The sequence below is a fragment of the Larus michahellis genome, chromosome 3 (genome assembly GCF_964199755.1).
Source record: "Larus michahellis chromosome 3, bLarMic1.1, whole genome shotgun sequence".
NCBI lineage: Eukaryota > Metazoa > Chordata > Aves > Charadriiformes > Laridae > Larus > Larus michahellis.
This window is the reverse complement of record NC_133898.1, coordinates 35749403-35767095: the sequence shown is the minus strand read 5'-3', so window position 1 is coordinate 35767095 and position 17693 is coordinate 35749403. Positions and strand designations below refer to the sequence as shown.

Below are 17693 nucleotides of genomic sequence, written 5' to 3'. Positions count from 1 at the left end.
TACCTCAAATTGCTTTTCTAATCTTTTGCCCCAATCCCGAAACTGGACTTTTATAAGACTATATTTCTGCGTGGGGGGAAAGAAAAAAAGCACAGCTCACAAACATTGACAAATCCATTAAATTACATACCAGAGAGAGAAATCACCACATTAAAAAGTCTGAGTCGGTAGAGCTATACTGGACCATTGCAACAGAGAAATTACAGTCAATTCCCATTGCTGCTCTGTCAGAGGTGTCAGAGCCGTAGCCCGCAGCTGCGGCCGGTCATTTGATGTATTTCCCTGCCTCTCATGGCACATGCAGGCTGCAGAGCGTCAGCTGGGCTGCTGGAAAGCAGTTCTGCCTCTCTGGGCTACCGAGAGAGCACCCTGGCCTCAATATTACGTGAGGAGCTGCTGGTTTACCCACCTGAGATTGCTGACAACCTGTTTGTGAGAGGGATGAGTTCCCCCCCCACCCCCATTAATTTCACCGGGGCGTTCGCTTTAATGCCTGGTAATGCCGCTGTACGTGTTGGTGTAATTTCACTGGTAGTGTAATTGCAAGTTAACTTCGTGGCTGATCTCTTCAACAGATGGAAGCAGGGTGGGGGTGGTGATGAAACCCACAGGAAATGGGTGCTGCTGGAGGAAAATGCAGATGGAAAAAAGGAGACACACAAGAACAGAGAAAGGGGAGAGAAAGCGATCAAGGAACCAGGGGACATAGGAAACATATGGGAGAGAGAGGATGCTCTGAATGACCACCTCTTTTACCTTTAGAGGAAACTGAACATAACTGAAAAGAGTATGAAGAATTTAATAAATTACACATACCAAATACTTTAATGGGCATATGCAGAAATAAATGATTCTTTGGGACCTGAAACTGTTGCATTCAAGTCCTTGCTCCACCACAGACCCTTAGGCCACAATTAAAGAGCCTAAACTTTATTTACGCTGTGGGCTTCATGCTTCCTACAGCCTCTGTGCTCCTGAGGCGGCCAGTAGCAAATTCCAGGAACAGGACTCGGGCAGAGCAGGCTGTCTCGCTACAGCCCTCCCATATACTTTTCATCGAATCTCTGGGGACCTGCTTCACAGAAGGGTTTACGTACCTCATCTCAATGGATTCCTTGAGCCTTGGCACCTGAGTAACCCGCCCGTGAAGCTGCGTATCACGATGCTTTGCCTCTCCGAGATACTGCGAGGATAAAGGACAGGCGCCAAGGAAAGAAAGGGCTTGGTAAATCAGGCCCAGCACCAGGCACAGGTGGGTGTTTCTTTGCCAGGACCCAAGCTAGCGTCTCCATGGAAGATGGTTTTGCTCCAGACAGACGCACCGGCGCTCTGCCCTGCTCCAGATTTCAGGGTGTGACACACACGCACCCGGAGCGATGCCATGCCGCTTTTATCCCAAATCTAGAGCGGGTGACGAATTTTTTGGTCAAGAACTTGTCTGCAAGTGATTCACGCCTCTGGGGCTGTAGAGAAGTTGGGAACGTCGGAGCAATCCTTAAAACTGAACCAGAGGGGGCACAGGGAGGAGTAGAACTGCTTGAAGACATCTTGATGCCACATCTATCTGTATCGAGCACAGCCTGACCATAGCTGGGGGTTTGCTTCTATTTCATATCACGGAGGTATGAGGAGGTGTGCATAGCAATAACCTTGGCACTTATTGCCGTCTCTGAAAAGTATTTTATTCATCTAGCTATATATCACACATTTTAAAAATGTCATCAGTGTTTGAAAAGACAATAGTTTGATTTGGGGGCTATAAATACATCTAAGGGGAAAGGAGGCCTAAAAAGCTAACATATCACAAAATAGTAACTTCAGATTTCAAGGCCAAAGGCCAAATTTAAGTCTAGGGTGGTGTTTTCTGTGTTGCCTGCGATCACAAGGTGAGGTAGAGGCACTGGGCTTGACGAAGGGGTCTCTGACTAATTTAAGAAACCAGGCCTTGTTCCGATTTTTCCCCTTTGTTCCTGAATTCGGGGGGACACGGGATTACCTCTGACAAGAGAGCCAGCCTGAGAATTTAAATTAATATTCTTGAGGGGAAAAACACAGGATTTTTGCAAAGAGTTTGTTGACGCCAGTCCCTTCCTAAGTACATCCCGTTTACATGGCCTGTGGAACAAAATGACTGCGAGGAGCAGAGATGAGCAAAACCCCTTCAGTGAGAGCCATCGCTCTGGTTTGTTTAAGGGGAGCACAGAGTAGACAGGTATAAAATAATACTCATTTATAAGTACTGCATAAATATCAATGAAGTTATTTTTGCGATAGATATGGAAGCAGACGATTTTGACTGCGATGCGACCGGTAACTTGTTTTCAAACTTGGGTGAGAAAACTCAAGGCTTGGGCCCCCGAAGTTTAATAATAATGTATTTGTGGTCCCCAAAGAAGCCTTGTGGCAGTAGGAAATGACAGGTAGGCCTTTCACCAGCCTCAGCCAACGCTGCAGCTACTCGCCGAATTACCCGTCGATTTTAAGCAGGCTGTTAGGACTTGAAAACACATTTGCGAGTTTGGAAGTTATGCCTGAGGCAATTTGCCCAAACGCACCTTAGAAAAATCGAGATTTTTAGCTCAGGAACTGGTGGCCATCCATCCTCCTCAGCCACAAGCCCAGGGCAGAGGTGGTTCATAAGCTGGGGGGGGGGGGGAACTTCTTTTCTTTTAAAACAACGCTACCCGCGACGAAGCCCCCCTTCACGGTTTATGCAGAGGGAACTGGGGAATATTTTTTTTCGCCGGACTGCGCTGGATGCGGAGGGAGATCTCTTTTAGTAACTCCGTGAAGGCGGCGGAGGGGGGGGTGTGCGCATTTTTTTTCCCCGGAGCGCAGCGCGATAAGGCTTGAAACGTTCTGACTGCCGCAGCTCTTCTCCCCGTCCCTTCAGGCTATCCCAGTGCGGTGGGGGCCAGGCCCGGGACGGCCCGGGAGCGGGCCGTCCCGGGCCTGGCCCCCACCGCACTGGGCCGGGCCTCACGCATTGCGGGCGCGGTGGTGGTGGTGTGGGGGGGTGAGTGTGTGAGGGGAAGCGGGGGGGGAGGGAGGCGGTTAACGTCCGAGTGACGCATTGCAGGTACGAATCCACCAATCGGCGCCTTCCTTTCTGGAGTCGCCGCACTCCCCGGCTTTTTTTTTTTTTTTCTAAGATCCTCTTCCGCCCGGTGAAATAGTCCCCTCAGCCTGATACCACCATCACACATTCCCCCACCACCACCCCCTTCGGCAAACCCCCCCTCCCGCCGTTTCACAAGCGCTTCCCCTCCCTCGCTCTTTCCCCGCATCTCGCCCATTCCCGCGGGGGGGCTTGTGGACAAGGAGCGGGTGGGGGGGCAGAAAGGGGACGCGGTCGGGGTGCGGGGAGGGGGGGGCAGCAGAGAAGAGCGCGAAGAGCCGGGACTTCTTTCGCAGCTCCTTTCCCAGACGAGGGGAAAGGGGGGGGGGAGGGGGAGGGAGCGGCGCGGAGCGATCCGGGCGGGCTGTGAGGCGGTTTATGAGGCACTGCTGGCGGCCGGGCAGGGCTCAGTGTGAGGCGAGCCGTAGAGCGGGCAGGTTGCTCGTGTGCCCCGTGCAGCCGTTAGCTTCCACCACACCCCGCAGCCAGGCCGAGACACCATGGTGAGTTGCCTGGGCATGGGGTAGCGACGCGGCTTTGCGGGTGCTGGTCGGGTGCTCGGGGTGGGGGGGGGGGTGTGTGTGTGTGTGTATGTGCGTGCGCGCGCTTGTGGTTTGGGTGTGGATGTGTGTGGGGGAGCACAGAGGGGACAGGTGGTTTGGCTGGTGTGGGGTGGGGTCGCCTGCAGAAGGGTGAGAGAGGGTGAAGGTGTCCCTCGGTGTGGCCGGCTGGCTGAGCCCGGCAGCACGGGCAGGCTGCGGCGGAGGGTCCCACTCGGAGGCGCCGTGTCGGCGCGTAGGAGGAAGTGGTGGTGGTGGTGAACGAATCCCGCCCGGGTCCCTTTCCCGCCCCTGGGGCGTTGGTGCGGATTCAAAATTCAAACTGCCACTCGGTTCCAGCGCCATGACGCTTTGTCGGGGCGTGTGTCGGCTCGGGGCGGTGGGGGGGGGGGGGAAGCAGAGCGGCAGATAACGGTTCCTCCTGGGAGGAGACCCGCGTGGGGGGTGCCGGGAGGGGGGGAAGGAGCCTGCCACGATGGCACCAGCTCCACTTTCTTATCGCTTCCTCCCCCACTCTCCCCTCCGCCTTTCCCCCTCCCCGGCAAGCCGGCGTGCGCGGCTGAATGGGGCCAGGGAGCCCAGCGGCGCGGCAGCCGGCTGCTGCGGGCGCCTAAGATGTCTGGCTCTCTAGCGAGGTGTGTTGCGCCTGGTAATAATGCAATGCGGAGCCCTGCAGCTTCTGAGCAGCATGATGATGAGGGGCAGGCTGCCTCACTGCACCATCTCCCGCCTCGCTAGACCTGTTGTCAGCTCACGTTGGAGCCGCTCTCTCCCCTGCCGATTTCATGATAACGCCTTGCTGTCGGTGGCTCTATTGAAAAAGGGATTTATATATAATTTTTTTAAACAGTTTCTGGCGTCCCGTTTTGGTCATTGCGGTGGACTGTCCTGCATTTTCTTGATCAACCACAATTTATTTTTCCTAGCAATACGTTTGTTTAGGATTTTAACCAACTGTCGAAATAGAACACATTCTGTGGAATTGGAGAATTGTTTCAAATTCGGTCTAAAGGATACGAGTTTAGCTTTTTTAAATTTAAACAAGTGGATACTGAAACACGTACAAAATGGAACAATTACGTTGCAAAAGCAACACCAATGACCACTTGTAGTACTATCTCTGCATTTAGAGAAGATGCAGTATAGTGGAACTGCCTTTTCATTCATTACATGCTTTTAAGGAGTCATATCACTATCAGCTCGCCATGTCTAATGTGAACGGTGGGTACTTAAAATTGAGGGGGTTTTTTTAAGTGCTCTCTCTGGGCAAAGAAATTCGGTGAACAGAAGCCCGAATTTGTTATTTTGCTTGAATTGGGAACCTATACAGCAAACCATCTATAAAGGAAAAAAACAGTGAATCTAGCAGCAAAAGACTCTTGCTGCTTTTAGTCACCATCAGAACCAAAAATGGAGTATCTCCAAGCAAGGTCTATATAAAAATGGGTGTGTCCAGGAGGCACAGTGTCACTCCGAGTGTGGTTATAGTTCATCCTGACAGACCAGACTGGCTAAACCTGTGAATATGTGTTGTCCAGTACTGTACATGCTAGACAAAGCATCATGCTTTGCTCCCAAAATAAAGCTAACTTACTATAAGCATAATGCTAGTCCATCTAGTTGTTGATTTTCAGTTAATCTTGCCAGATCAGAACTGTCCATTCAGATCTAACACCCGTGAAGTACACCAAAATGCCAAGTTTTGGAGGGGAATGGTGTCATCAGTTCTGTGGTTTGCTGGTAGCTCTCTATCAGGCGGTGTTTGTCAGCTCTGTTGAGGACCTTCCAAACCGGTTACTGCATAGCAGCTACGACTGTAACGAAACACTACCTCTAGAGGCTGCATGTGCCACTGAAACTGCTGCACAGGCAGCAGTTCCCCTTCTTTCCTAGGAGGCTTACATTCTTTGTCAGGCCCTCAACATAATCTGGGGGTGGGGGAATGGAAGCTGTTGCAGTGAAAATGAAAGTGCTGCAACATGAATCAGAGAATGCCGTGGCAAAGCTATGCTGGGTTCCCTGACTTCATCAAAGGAGGTTTTCAGGTGGATCTAGGCCATAGTAAGGGGCATGTCAAAACTTCAGCATAGGCATGTTACAAATGCAATTTTAACTGTTTGTTTCAGAAGTTGGGTTGCGTTACTGAAGGTGTGCATACTGTCGCATGTATGGTGCATGAGTATTTAGCTTAAGTTCAGGACAAAGAACTCTAGAAGGCCCTTCTAGGAAGACGACGGTGGCCTGTAAGGCTCAGGCATGGATCCGGGCTGATCGCCCTCCACCTGAGTGGCATGGGGAGGGAGTGATCTGGCAGACTTGCTGGCTCCGCCTTTTACTGCTGTTGCGCAGCAGTCCCTGCAGAGCCTAGCACTGCAGAGTACAGATGGTGTTTGTTCAACCTTGCCCCACCTCCGAGCTTATCTTTCAACTGCCGTATACCTGTGGCTTCTAATAAGCGTTGTGCGCTTCTGAAACACTGTTCTTCTTACAGGTGCTGACAAAGCTTATCCAAATTTATGGTTAGTGGCTATAGGATGTTTTAAGTTGCTGGAAAAGTTAAGAGAGGAAGAGTTCAAGAACACTCACCAGCTTAAACACTGCTTAATGTCATGTCTTTATATAAAACTGTTTATATAAAACAGTATGTGCCTCAACTTGGTAACCCATAAGTATTGACCTAAATAAACTAGGTTCTTGCTACTTAAATCTGATCTACAGCTTTCTGTGGATATAAATATCCTGCAGAAATATAGCACATCATTGTCCTTACTCGAGCAATAAAAATGTAAATAGCATGCAAAGGTATGAGTCTGACTGTGTTAATGATACACTCCAGACAAGCGAGAATCTGTTAGGCTTCTCTTAAGTGACCAGCAGAATGCTTCCATCTCAAAGACTGGTGTTGAATTGGTGATGTTCTCAGCAGTGTTGCTGCCACCCTAGACCATCTTTTAAAAAAAACCAAACCAAACAAAAACTGCAAAAAGATGACCCTGCATGGGAATACTTCTACAGCTGCTGAAATGGGAACAAGTGGAGTCTATAGATGCAAATACCAATTGGTGGCTCTTTAGAGTTGCTCAGTAGTGTGGTCTTGATTCTTAAGAGCAGGTGAGCCACAGGCAGTCTGAGAAATTGCTGATAGTGGCCTTCATCTTGAGCTGTTTCTGTATTGTGTGCATATTTTTATTGTGAGCAGTTTAGCTCTTGTATGGCTGCTCGAGCAGCTAACTTTCCTTCTGTTACAGGAAGAATAACCAGAAGCGGGTAACTTCTAAGGCTGTTTGCAGTATAGAAATGTAATTCAAATTGAAGTTAGTAAAGGAAAAACTGACAGGTGGTGTATATACCTTTTTTCTAAGTATTGCATTGACAGATGGCTGATGTGAGATGTTTGTGGGCACAGCTAATGACTGAAAACATTTCTAACTGTCAATATTGCAGTAATTATAAAAAGGTTGTTGCCAAAATGATTGCAGTAGGAACAAAACTAAAACAAGCTGTGTTGAACTTGGGCAGTGATTGTATCTTTTCTGTATATTAGAGTTTTGGGGTTTTTTTGTCTCTTTGGTGGAGTACCATGGGGTAAAGAGCTCAGGGAGCTCTCTTGAAGGAAATGTATGGCCTTGTTACTGCAACTCAACTGAAGCTATCTAGAATTTATTTGAAGAATCAGCTGATTTGAAGACCTAGGGAAAGTATTTCTACAGTCCTCAAACAGCTTTGTGCTCTTTGATTGCTATCAAATCCAGTTGATGTGAAACTGTCCAATGATAGAGCAAAATGGAGGTATAAACTGGGGCTTACCCAACTGATAGAGAAGTTATGTCTTGCGCCACTGAACCTTTCTCTTTTGGCCCTGTAAACTACTTTATGCTACTTGAGTCTGTAGACAGTGGTCTGAAAAAAGTTTAGACAGCCATATGACAAATGCATTGAAATTGCCAGTTTGGGCTAAAGCTGCCAGTACTGATTATATGGACTCTTTTTTTTTTTTTTTGTGGTCAGGTCTTGGACATAAAGCTTCATGTTAATCAGGGGATGATTGAATTCTAGAGAAGAGTATATTTTTCTAATTATAGCATCGTAACTAAGCAGAACAGACCAGTCTGCCTTAAATTTGGGGCTTGGGCATTACAGCTGCATTACTTAGACCTAAAGTGTTTAGTGTTAAAGCTGAGACTAGTTTACCAAAGTATTACTACCAGTAGTCTGCTGTGCTAATGAGTTTTTAAACCGGTCTAGAGGGACCTGTGTGCCTTGAGTTTGCTAGTGTTGCTTGGGTGATTGATTGATATCCATGGTAATCCGTTATTTGGGTATACCAGATATTGTGGGGTTGAAAATGAGGACAGGCTGTCAATTCTCACTTAGCAAGCAATCCTGATGACTTTGAGCTGTGTTAGTTAGAACTATTTCATAATGCTACAGATAAGTCCTGAAGAGCAGCTACCATGTTTGGAGGCCTGTGTCTTATTTTGCCTTGAACTTCTGCTACAACTATAACGATTTTCTCTTTTATTGCAGGCTGATCAACTGACAGAAGAGCAGATTGCAGGTGAGGTTTTTATGCGCTGTGTTGCTACTCCTACTTGACCTGGCACATCTCTTAATCCAGTGACAGTCTGTGTCACACAGGATAATTTATCTTTCTTAGGTACTAAAGAAATACTGTGGAATGTTTTAATTTGTTGTCTTAAGTTTTACAGATTTAGCTACTGTAAAAGCACCATGGATACAATGAATCTGAAGTTTTGTTCGCGAGAATATTTAGACAGTCCTCATAGCTTTACTAGCTGGTAGACTTGGGACTGTTTTTTCTTTTTTTCTGTTATGACTATAGAATTGTCCCAAGTGCAGACTGAAGGTGGGGGGGTGGGGTGCTTGAATATCTGGTGAAGGCTTGGAATCTGGAGCGCTCTTCTAACAGAAGGCAAAAATAATTTACTTTGTGGTCTCCTGTTAGCGGAGATGTTTGAGAGTAGCTTTTTTTTTAAGACAGCGGAGACTGGCTTCATAATGACAACACTTGATATTCCATTTTTGGAACTGCGTTGTATACTTGGACACAAGTGTTCTGTGCGCTGTTCTGATGGTCTGGGGCTTGCTCTGAAATGCTTAAACAAATATGCATCTCTTACATCTTCTGTGTACATCTGTGGCCCCCTAGCAATGGTTTCTATGCGCTGACAGCTGTCTACTAATGACTAAAACTCTTCTGGTTATGATGTCTCCTGCTTATGCAGGCTGCACAACCTAGTATCTGTCACTGGTCTCTGGAGAATGATTTCAACTTCAGTAACTGTTGTGACTTAAAGCGAGTAATGCAGAATTCAGCCTTGCCATGGACATTCAAAAACTTCAGGGGTTTTGATCTGACAAGTGTATAGCGTTAACATTAGAAAGTCTCATTGTGTATACTGTCATGTTGAAATGACTTTGGAGGGTGTTAGGATTCTGCTAATCTAATAGTACCAAGTCAAGCATGCAAATAACAGTCTTTAAGGGCTATTGCTATTTAACTATGGTGCAGCTCTTGAAGACACTGTATTAAACAGAAGTGTCATAATGACCTAGTTTGTTTTTACCATAATTGCCAAATTTGAAGTGTAAGAACATTCTTCTGTTCTGCTTTTAGACTTCAGAAGCTTGCTTAACTCATAGGAGACTAATTATGGTTTTGTGGAAAGTCCTTAGTCTATTTACTTGTTGCCATGGTACTGTCTTATGAGTAAGCACAAGCTTGAGATTTTTTTTTTCTGGAAGTGGCCTACATATCTTAAGGGTTTTGTGATCAGTTTAGTTGGAGCAGGCTTTATCAATTGTCACTGTTGTCTTTTCAATAATGGTTCATTGTTCCAGTTCTTAACTGTAGAAGCTTTATTAGTTGATGTAGCTGATTATGGAATATAAACAGGAAGCTCATTAACACTACCTCAGGATTAGTGCAAATGTTAGCTATTCAGTAGTGATAGTATAGTTCTCAGAGCCAAAAGTGAGTATTAGTAAGCTTGTCATACTGGTATAGAGGGTTTTCATCCGTGTGGAAAGAACAAAAACATAAGTTAGTATCAGTATACAGTGTAAAATGGCCTATCACTTTCAGTTCAGCTATGGTATTTCATGAAGCAAATGTGTTTGCAAGTAAGCTGTGAACCTCTGATGTGAAGGTATAAGCCCACTGCTGGCCTGTTAGGGAACCATCCTACTACTGTTTAAGAAGGGTTGCAGTTGACTAAGCAGACTGCTTAGTTTTGCTGATGAAGGCCAGTGTCTTGCATGGGAAAACTGTTACAGGTACAGTTTGCATGTTTTACAGAGGCCTTGTTGTTTTAAAGGCCTGAGCCCCCTACCATTCCATTTCAGTTTATTTGAAGATACCTTGCTTTTGGTTTGAAGGTGAGCTTATGAAAGTGGTACTACAAGGTGGAGACAACATTCCCCTTCTAAAATGGAAGGATGAAGTAGTTAGTTAAAGCAGGCACTTCTGGGCTTAAAACAAATCTTTCAACTCTGCTGTGAAGCACCAGAATACAGTTGTTAAAGATTGCAGATGTTCTTACTTCCTGTGGAACTCACTGGTCATACAGGACTGAAGCTTCTTGTCATAATAGGTAGAGGTGAAAGACTTCTCAGGTTTTGTTCATATGAAAGATTGATTTTGAAACCTGAGTAGATACAGAACGTGAATGCTAGTTGCAGTTTCATTCAGTAAGAATTGACGTTGCCAAGTCAAATGGGTATCCATTTGGTCATGCGTTGTTTTAAAAAGGTATATAGGTCAGGACCATTTGTGAGTGGTGGGGGAGAGGGGTTGACACCTTTATAGATGCTTTTGTCCCAGAGTAACTGCTCTAGTGAGCTATACTTCTTCCACTAACCTCAAAGGGGTCTAAATGGGCTCTCTGAAGAAGTAGGCCTATGTATGGTGTTGGTTTTGCCTTGCTCCTCTAGTATGCTGCACTTCTCTGTTGGGGATCTGACCACAAGAGCTATTTAGAATTTATTTCATAGTAGAAATAGCCATGTTTAAGTGTTGAGCTCCTGGTAGCTGTGAAGAGAACAATTGGTGTTCTATAAAAGTTCCAGACATAGCTGGCTAAACTGTGTGAGAGTGGCAATGGTAGTTCTGGTTCACTGAACATATTAGGTCACTGAAGACTGCTGCTTCATCTGGAAAGGTGATGTGGTGCAGAGATGCCTCAGAAGCTATTAAATAGAACATTTTGAGCTAGGCTGTTAAGAGTTCACATTCTGTTGGACTAGCCTTTCTTTCATGGGGCCTGGAAGTAGTCTTTCCTTCTGATGCAGTGTGCTTTTTGGAAGGAAGGAAAGGCTGAAACCTTGTATCCTGTCCTGAAGATGAGTGGTTCTGCCAGCACTGTCCTCAGGTTTCTGATAGGTTAGCCTTGTCTAGAATACAGGAGAATTTTCATTTGCAGGTTGATATGGAGGAGTGTTGAATAAAGGGAGGATTTGCTTACATGTGACATGGAGTCATAAGGTGTTAAGTGTGGGAAGTGTGTTTTATAATCTTATGTTGCAGGAAGCCAGAATTGAGTTGCTCCCTAAACTTCAGTATTTTATAGCTGCCTTCACTGGCCACTGACACAAACCCTCCAAAGCTACACTGGGTTGTTCTTGTTCTAGTCTAAACTATATCTGCATAGATTATTACTCCTTTGTTTTAACTAGCGGAGGTGATTCCTGCAAGTGGTTAAAGAGGTATTTTGATTGTATTCCTAACTTGATTCAGCATTTCAAACAGGAATATGCTGCTTATTTTTTACTTGCTTTACTTTATGGTTATGATTTACAGCTGGTTGTTTCTTAGCCTATAGCATCTCTGAGTAAAAGAAAGGTGAAGAGTTGTCCTTTGAGTAATTCACTGCAAGTGTTCAGAATATACTACTGAATGGCCCAAAGCAAGACTTTGAATTTTGTGTAACAATTAAGTATTACTTATTTTAAGCAGGATCATTGCAGTACTGTGAAGTCTGGTTTGTCTTTGGGTTAGTGACAGTTGACCTTCAAGCTAAGGATAAAGTGGTTAACAGCTAAATGCTTTGAATAAAAAGTGAGTACCTGACTCTTGATGAAGATTCAGTATTCCCCTGTTGAGGTCCTTCCATAATAGGCTATGAACTTCTATTCTAGGCTTGACACAAAAGCCTTTGCTTCCCTGCTGTAAAACTTTACTCCTGATAAACCTGTGTATTGCATCCAAGCTAACTGAAACTAGCCCCAAAGACTTGTTGGAAGTTACTGTAGGTACAGGTTATAGCTGCCTGTTTGGGTAGGCCTGTTTCTGCTTTTTGATTATACAATACTGGCTTGAAAAACACTTTTGTCTGGTGCTGTGCTAGCCTTGCTCTGATTCTTATGTGCTAAACAGCGGGAGTTGGCTTTTGGAACATTTCAAACTATTAGATGTAGAAGAGTGTTTTTTTCCTGGATGGGACTCAACTGTGGCTCTGGTATTACAGCTGCATTCATGAACTATAAAAAGCTTATTTTTGTAGTTGCGTTTTTAACACTTGCCAGCTTGTGCTAACCTCGAGTGTTTCAGAGTATGAAATGGATGAAGTAAGACTTTATGCAGTTCATGTGAAAACACAACTTTTACTGTGACTAACTCTGGTCTGGGAAACCCACCATCTGGAAAGCTGGCTGCTTGGAAATGTTGAAAAATTAATTCTTGGAAGTATTTCTGATGCGGGAGTACCCTTGAGCTAACGAGTTCTCCAAAGGCATGATCTCGGGTGCCTTGAAAGCTGTAAAAGGATCTGAACTATACAAGGGAATAGATAAGTTTTCATGTTTAACTGTAATTTGTGTGTGAGCTACTACAGTCCAGCGAGCGAGCCTAAGGTCTGTGGCCAAAGACAAACAGATGGCATGGATTAAAACCAACTCCACTTTTGGACTGGACAATTAAACATGTCATGCTTGTATTAATGTTGCTGGCTACAATACAGCCATTGTAGAGGGCTAAGAGGTAGCACTGAAACACAGTTAAGCAGTCTTACAGCTGTTTTTGACTAGTTCTGTAAAAGCTGTTTCTGAATACGGTAGGGCTGAAGCAGTTTTCTACGCAGCTCTTCAGAAATTGAGACTCCAGTGACTTTCCTCCTTGAACAACTGACTGGAGTTGTGTATATACATAGGCTGAAGAACTGCAGAAGTCCAGTGGGAGAGAGAGCTGGGAGAAGTTCCTTTGTAGCTAGGTGTGGCCAAGTGTTAAAGACCTGTGGTGCTAGGTACTGGAGCTTCACGTAGCATATACTGTTCAGACTTACATGTCCAGTGGAAGTGAGTTATAATGAGAAACTTATTTTTATTTTGGTCTGATTATACCTTTTTTTCATTGACTGGTCTCCTCTATTAGTAATAGAAGTGCTATTAAGCTGTAGCATTTGTATTTTGAGTACCATTTTTCAGCTTTCTTAAAGTAATTTCATACTACTTTCTCATGAGATAAACAGTTCCTACCAAGGATGTGGATCATTCTAGTTGGAGATGGCTGTTCCTTTGAGCTCTCTATTAGGGATTCTTGTTCAAGATAGATAGTAACAAATGTCTGAGTACTTCTTACATGGATGACCTTTCATCTTGTTTAGGTCAAAACATGGTTGACTGGTAGGCTGGCAGGTTGTTTTCCAGATGCTGGTGCTTCCATGTTGGCATTACAATTAGAGCAGACTGAGCAGTATACCAAAGTTGTCTTAAGAGAATGAAATCAAGTTTTGTAACTTACAACAGTAAGCAGCAATTGATTCTTAAACAATTAAACTTAACATTTCAAATCTGAAGGTATTAACTCCTTTTCTGTTGTACAGAATTCAAAGAAGCTTTTTCACTATTTGACAAGGATGGTGATGGTACTATAACTACAAAGGAGTTGGGGACAGTGATGAGATCGCTTGGTCAAAACCCCACAGAAGCAGAGCTACAGGATATGATCAATGAAGTAGATGCTGATGGTAAGATTTTACTGATAAGTAATTTAATAAACTGCTGGAAATGTGTTTTTTCTAACAAAGTAACTATCTTGCAGGCAATGGCACAATTGACTTTCCAGAGTTTCTGACAATGATGGCAAGAAAAATGAAAGATACAGATAGTGAAGAAGAAATTAGAGAAGCGTTCCGTGTGTTTGACAAGGTACTAAAATGTTCGCCTTTCCAAATATTTCTGTTAATGACAACTCAATCTGACTTCTAATGAGCTTCCTCATGGAATTGAGGGGGTACCTGCAGTCCTGTCACCTAGAACCTCTAGGTTAACTAGTCACCCTGAAGTTCAGTCTACTGTGGTACTGTGCTTGAAAGTCAAATGAGTCATAGTGATAGTAGTGGGTGGTACTATTAAGATACCACTTGCGGTAATACTTAAATACTTGTTCAAGGCTGTCAGGGAAATTGCTTAAATATTTAAAATGGTAATCTTTTAAATCTTTTGCTTAGTCTTTACTGAGTAAATTGCTAAATAAGTCTAAAGTTAATCAGCTTCTTAAGCAAGATGCACTTTAAAACAGAAAATATATGATGTTAAGTACCTCGGGGCATGGGGAGGAAAAAGTCAGTCCAGAGTTCGTATACACTAGAACTTTGATATCCAGTGTCCCAACAAGGATGGAATATGTAAGTGGTCTCTGAAGGCCTTGTGGCTTTGTGCTGGACTCCAGTCAAACAGGTGAATGAGATAAGTAGCTTCTATTCTAGGAAATAGACACTTGAACCAGATAGTCACATGATTGAATAGGCATAGGTTGCAAAAGGTGCTTGTTGCTTTGTCAGTGATTAAAAAGTGTATTGGGATGGGGCAGCCAAAGTAGACTGTATTGGATAAGTTGCTTTTTTAAAATGTCTCTAAGACGAAGATTCTAGACAATACTGAAGACACACTTAAAGCTTTCATCTGCCTTGTGCAAATGCTAGTGGTTAAAGCTATGCTAACTTCTTAGTAGTCACCTTGCTCTGCAGTATTCTTAAGTTATAGTTAAGATGCTAGGCCTTACACAAATCTACTCCAGTCTTCCTTTTTTCCCCTCCCAGGATGGTAATGGTTACATTAGTGCTGCAGAACTCCGTCATGTGATGACAAATCTTGGGGAGAAGCTAACAGATGAAGAAGTTGATGAAATGATTAGGGAAGCAGACATTGATGGTGATGGTCAAGTAAACTATGAAGGTAAGAAGTTGTTAACTGACTCTCTTTGTGTAGCACTTCTCGTGATGGCGGTTGTGTAGATGCTGATAGCCACACCAGGTTTAAATAGGGCATTTTCAGTTGAGATCTCAACAGTTAGTGTTCCTCTAAGCTAATGTCTTTTAGTATGTACATTGTGTACCTCTAAATAGGTTTAAGTTTGAGTGGGTTATTGCTACCTTTGTGCCAAAGGCAAAAAATGACTATTCAGCGGTGTAGTGTAAGAAATAACTTTGAAAATCTAATGATGTCTAATTGACCATTAGAATAAGGAAGCTAGCTGATGTGTTCTCATGCCGTTCTGTTCACTAATGAATGTTGGTCTGACTGTAGCTAAAGCCACTCATTTTTCATTAATGCTTTTAAAATTAGTAATTAAAGGGGAAGCCTCTAAAATACACAGGAATTTCAAGACCTTTTAGAAAGACCTCTTTAATAATTTCACATAAATCAGCTGCAGCAGTAGTTTGTTTTTATTTCCTTCATTCTTGCTGGCATTGAAGCTTAAATAAAGTCATGCAAGCAGGAGGAGTTCTATTAGGTAATTGCTTGTAACTCAGAAGCATTAAGCTGGTTTTCATTTTAACTTTCTGAACATCTTATAGAAAAGAGCTAGGGTATTTTCAGATAATGCCCTTACTGTTTTTGAGGTATAGGTGTGGCTTCCCTTTAAGGCCTTTTTGGTTGCAGCCTCGGGATGAGTGCTCACCTGTGAGCAAAAAGGCGTTTTTAGGAACAAGGCTGCTGCTCCATTAACTGTACTTATGAATAGACTGTTCAGAGGCTGGCGCTAGAGAGGGTAGGCATCCCTCTTCATTCCTGTTGCTCTTTGGAAACTTGAGCAACCAGTTAACTCCTTCTAGGTTCCTGGTTTCTTTTTGTTATTGCACCTGATGCTATGGTTCAGCAAGATAAGTGAAGAATCCTATTTTGTGGGATCTAACTTCCAATGTGCTGTGAATAAGCAATGATTCAGTTGCTTAAAGACAGTCATGTAAAATAGTAAGACTTAAGCTATTCTGCTTTGAAAAAAGTTCAAACCAATGCAGTGTTTTGCTTGTACACCTGCTTAACTGAGTATCGCTTCAGCACAATTCCTGTGGATCTCTTAGTCATTCTTAGATAGCTTGTCCCTTATCTATAAGCTAGTAGGCATGAGGGACCCTGTACTGGTTTTATTTTGGAAGTAAGGCTGTTCCCCAGTCTCTTGATGGACTAACATTTTTGATAAAAGTAGAGGCCTTTTGCTGTTAAAAATAGAGGAGGTTTTTAGGTGTGATGGTGGAAAAGGGGACTATCTTGAAGATGCTTTTGAGTGTAACTGAAAACATAGTTTTGAAACAGTGTTCAGCACTAGTAAGTCAGATCACTTCTAAGATCTTGCAATTCTGATTTTTCTCTAAATAACTCTTATGCAACTCTTTCCTTTTACAGAGTTTGTACAAATGATGACAGCGAAGTGAAGACGTTGTACAGAATGTGTTAAATTTCTTGTACAAAATTGTTTATTTGCCTTTTCTCTGTTTGTAACTTATCTGTAAAAGGTTTTTCCCTTACTGTCAAAAGAATATGCATGTATAGTAATTAGAAGGCCATTCCTCCATGTTTTTCTCCTTTATCTTACTGTCATTGTTCTGATTTTTGGAAAATTGATCTAAGTAACAAATGTTGCATGTGGCTTACTCTGGATATTTAAGCCCTTCTGCACATCTAAAGTTAGATGGAGTTGGTTAACTGAGGGAACATCTGGGTTGTCTGTTTAAAAATAAAAAAGTAGCTTTCTTTAGGAGACTTAGGTATGACTAGTGTGACAAGTTACATAAAGTAAGCTAGGGTTTACCATGCATTAGCAATTCCTTAGTTAAAGCGACATGCTGGCTCTAGTTCTCCAGTACATAAAGGAGTTTATTGCGCTTTCTGTGATGGAGGATAAGGACTCTTGCAGCTAACTCCAGGATAAAACCATGTGAATAGTATATATACATGTGGCTAATGCACTGTAAAAATCATTCTCCTAGCTTGCTTCACAGTAACTTGCTTGTGGCCATACCTGTAACATGTTGTTGAAATGTGGAGTCTTAACGTTGTGGACGATTGACAGTCAACAATATGAAACTTAAGTTGCACTAATGCAAAACGGGTGATTTATCCAGGTACTCGTACACAAGTTTTTTTTGTACTGCTGGTCCTGTACCAGAAAACATTTTTCTCCTCTTGTTACTATGCTTTTTAAACTTTGTTTAGCCACTTATTTTCAAAAAAAAAAATCTGCTTATGGCACGATTTGCCTCAAATCCATTCCAAGTTGTATATTTGTTTTCCAATAAAAAATTACAATTTACCCATACTGTTTCAATGTATCCTTGAATTATTTACAGGAATTGTTCAATACAGTTGCTGCTCTATGTGTTTCAGTATGTAGCAGTTTGGTTTGCTTATGCAATGGATTGGCTGTCTTAAAATAGCTTGGAAGGTGAAAACTTAGTCCTTAAACTCTGGCCCTTAATAGTATTGTTGACTTGGAGAAGCTTTCTTACTAGCAGTTTCAAATGTATTTTACAGTCTTGTGTGGAGCTTGGTGCTTCAATAAACTTACCGTAGTGACTGGCTATGCCCACTATCTGTAGACATTGTGAACTGGATGTTGACCTAGTTCAATAGTTGACCTAAAATTAAAATTCCTTGTTCGGACAACTAAACCTGTTTGCTTTCTTTTAATTATTTTGGAGTTTATTCCCTGTCAGCTGCCACATTGGGGTAACTTAGTATCATACCTGGACTTTTCTGAAACTGACGTGTCTGAG

The 17693-nt window shown here is 43.2% G+C and overlaps 1 protein-coding gene across 1 annotated transcript; it reads left to right on the top strand.

The window, feature by feature from the left end:
• Window positions 1-3164: 3164 nt before the first annotated feature.
• Window positions 3165-17236, top strand: CALM2 (calmodulin 2). The gene is made up of 6 exons (XM_074579673.1): window positions 3165-3621; window positions 8206-8236; window positions 13518-13661; window positions 13736-13842; window positions 14736-14871; window positions 16324-17236. The coding sequence occupies exons 1-6, from the start codon at window positions 3619-3621 to the stop codon at window positions 16350-16352; spliced, it is 450 nt and encodes a 149-aa protein (XP_074435774.1). The 5' UTR covers window positions 3165-3618; the 3' UTR covers window positions 16353-17236.
• Window positions 17237-17693: the final 457 nt, after the last annotated feature.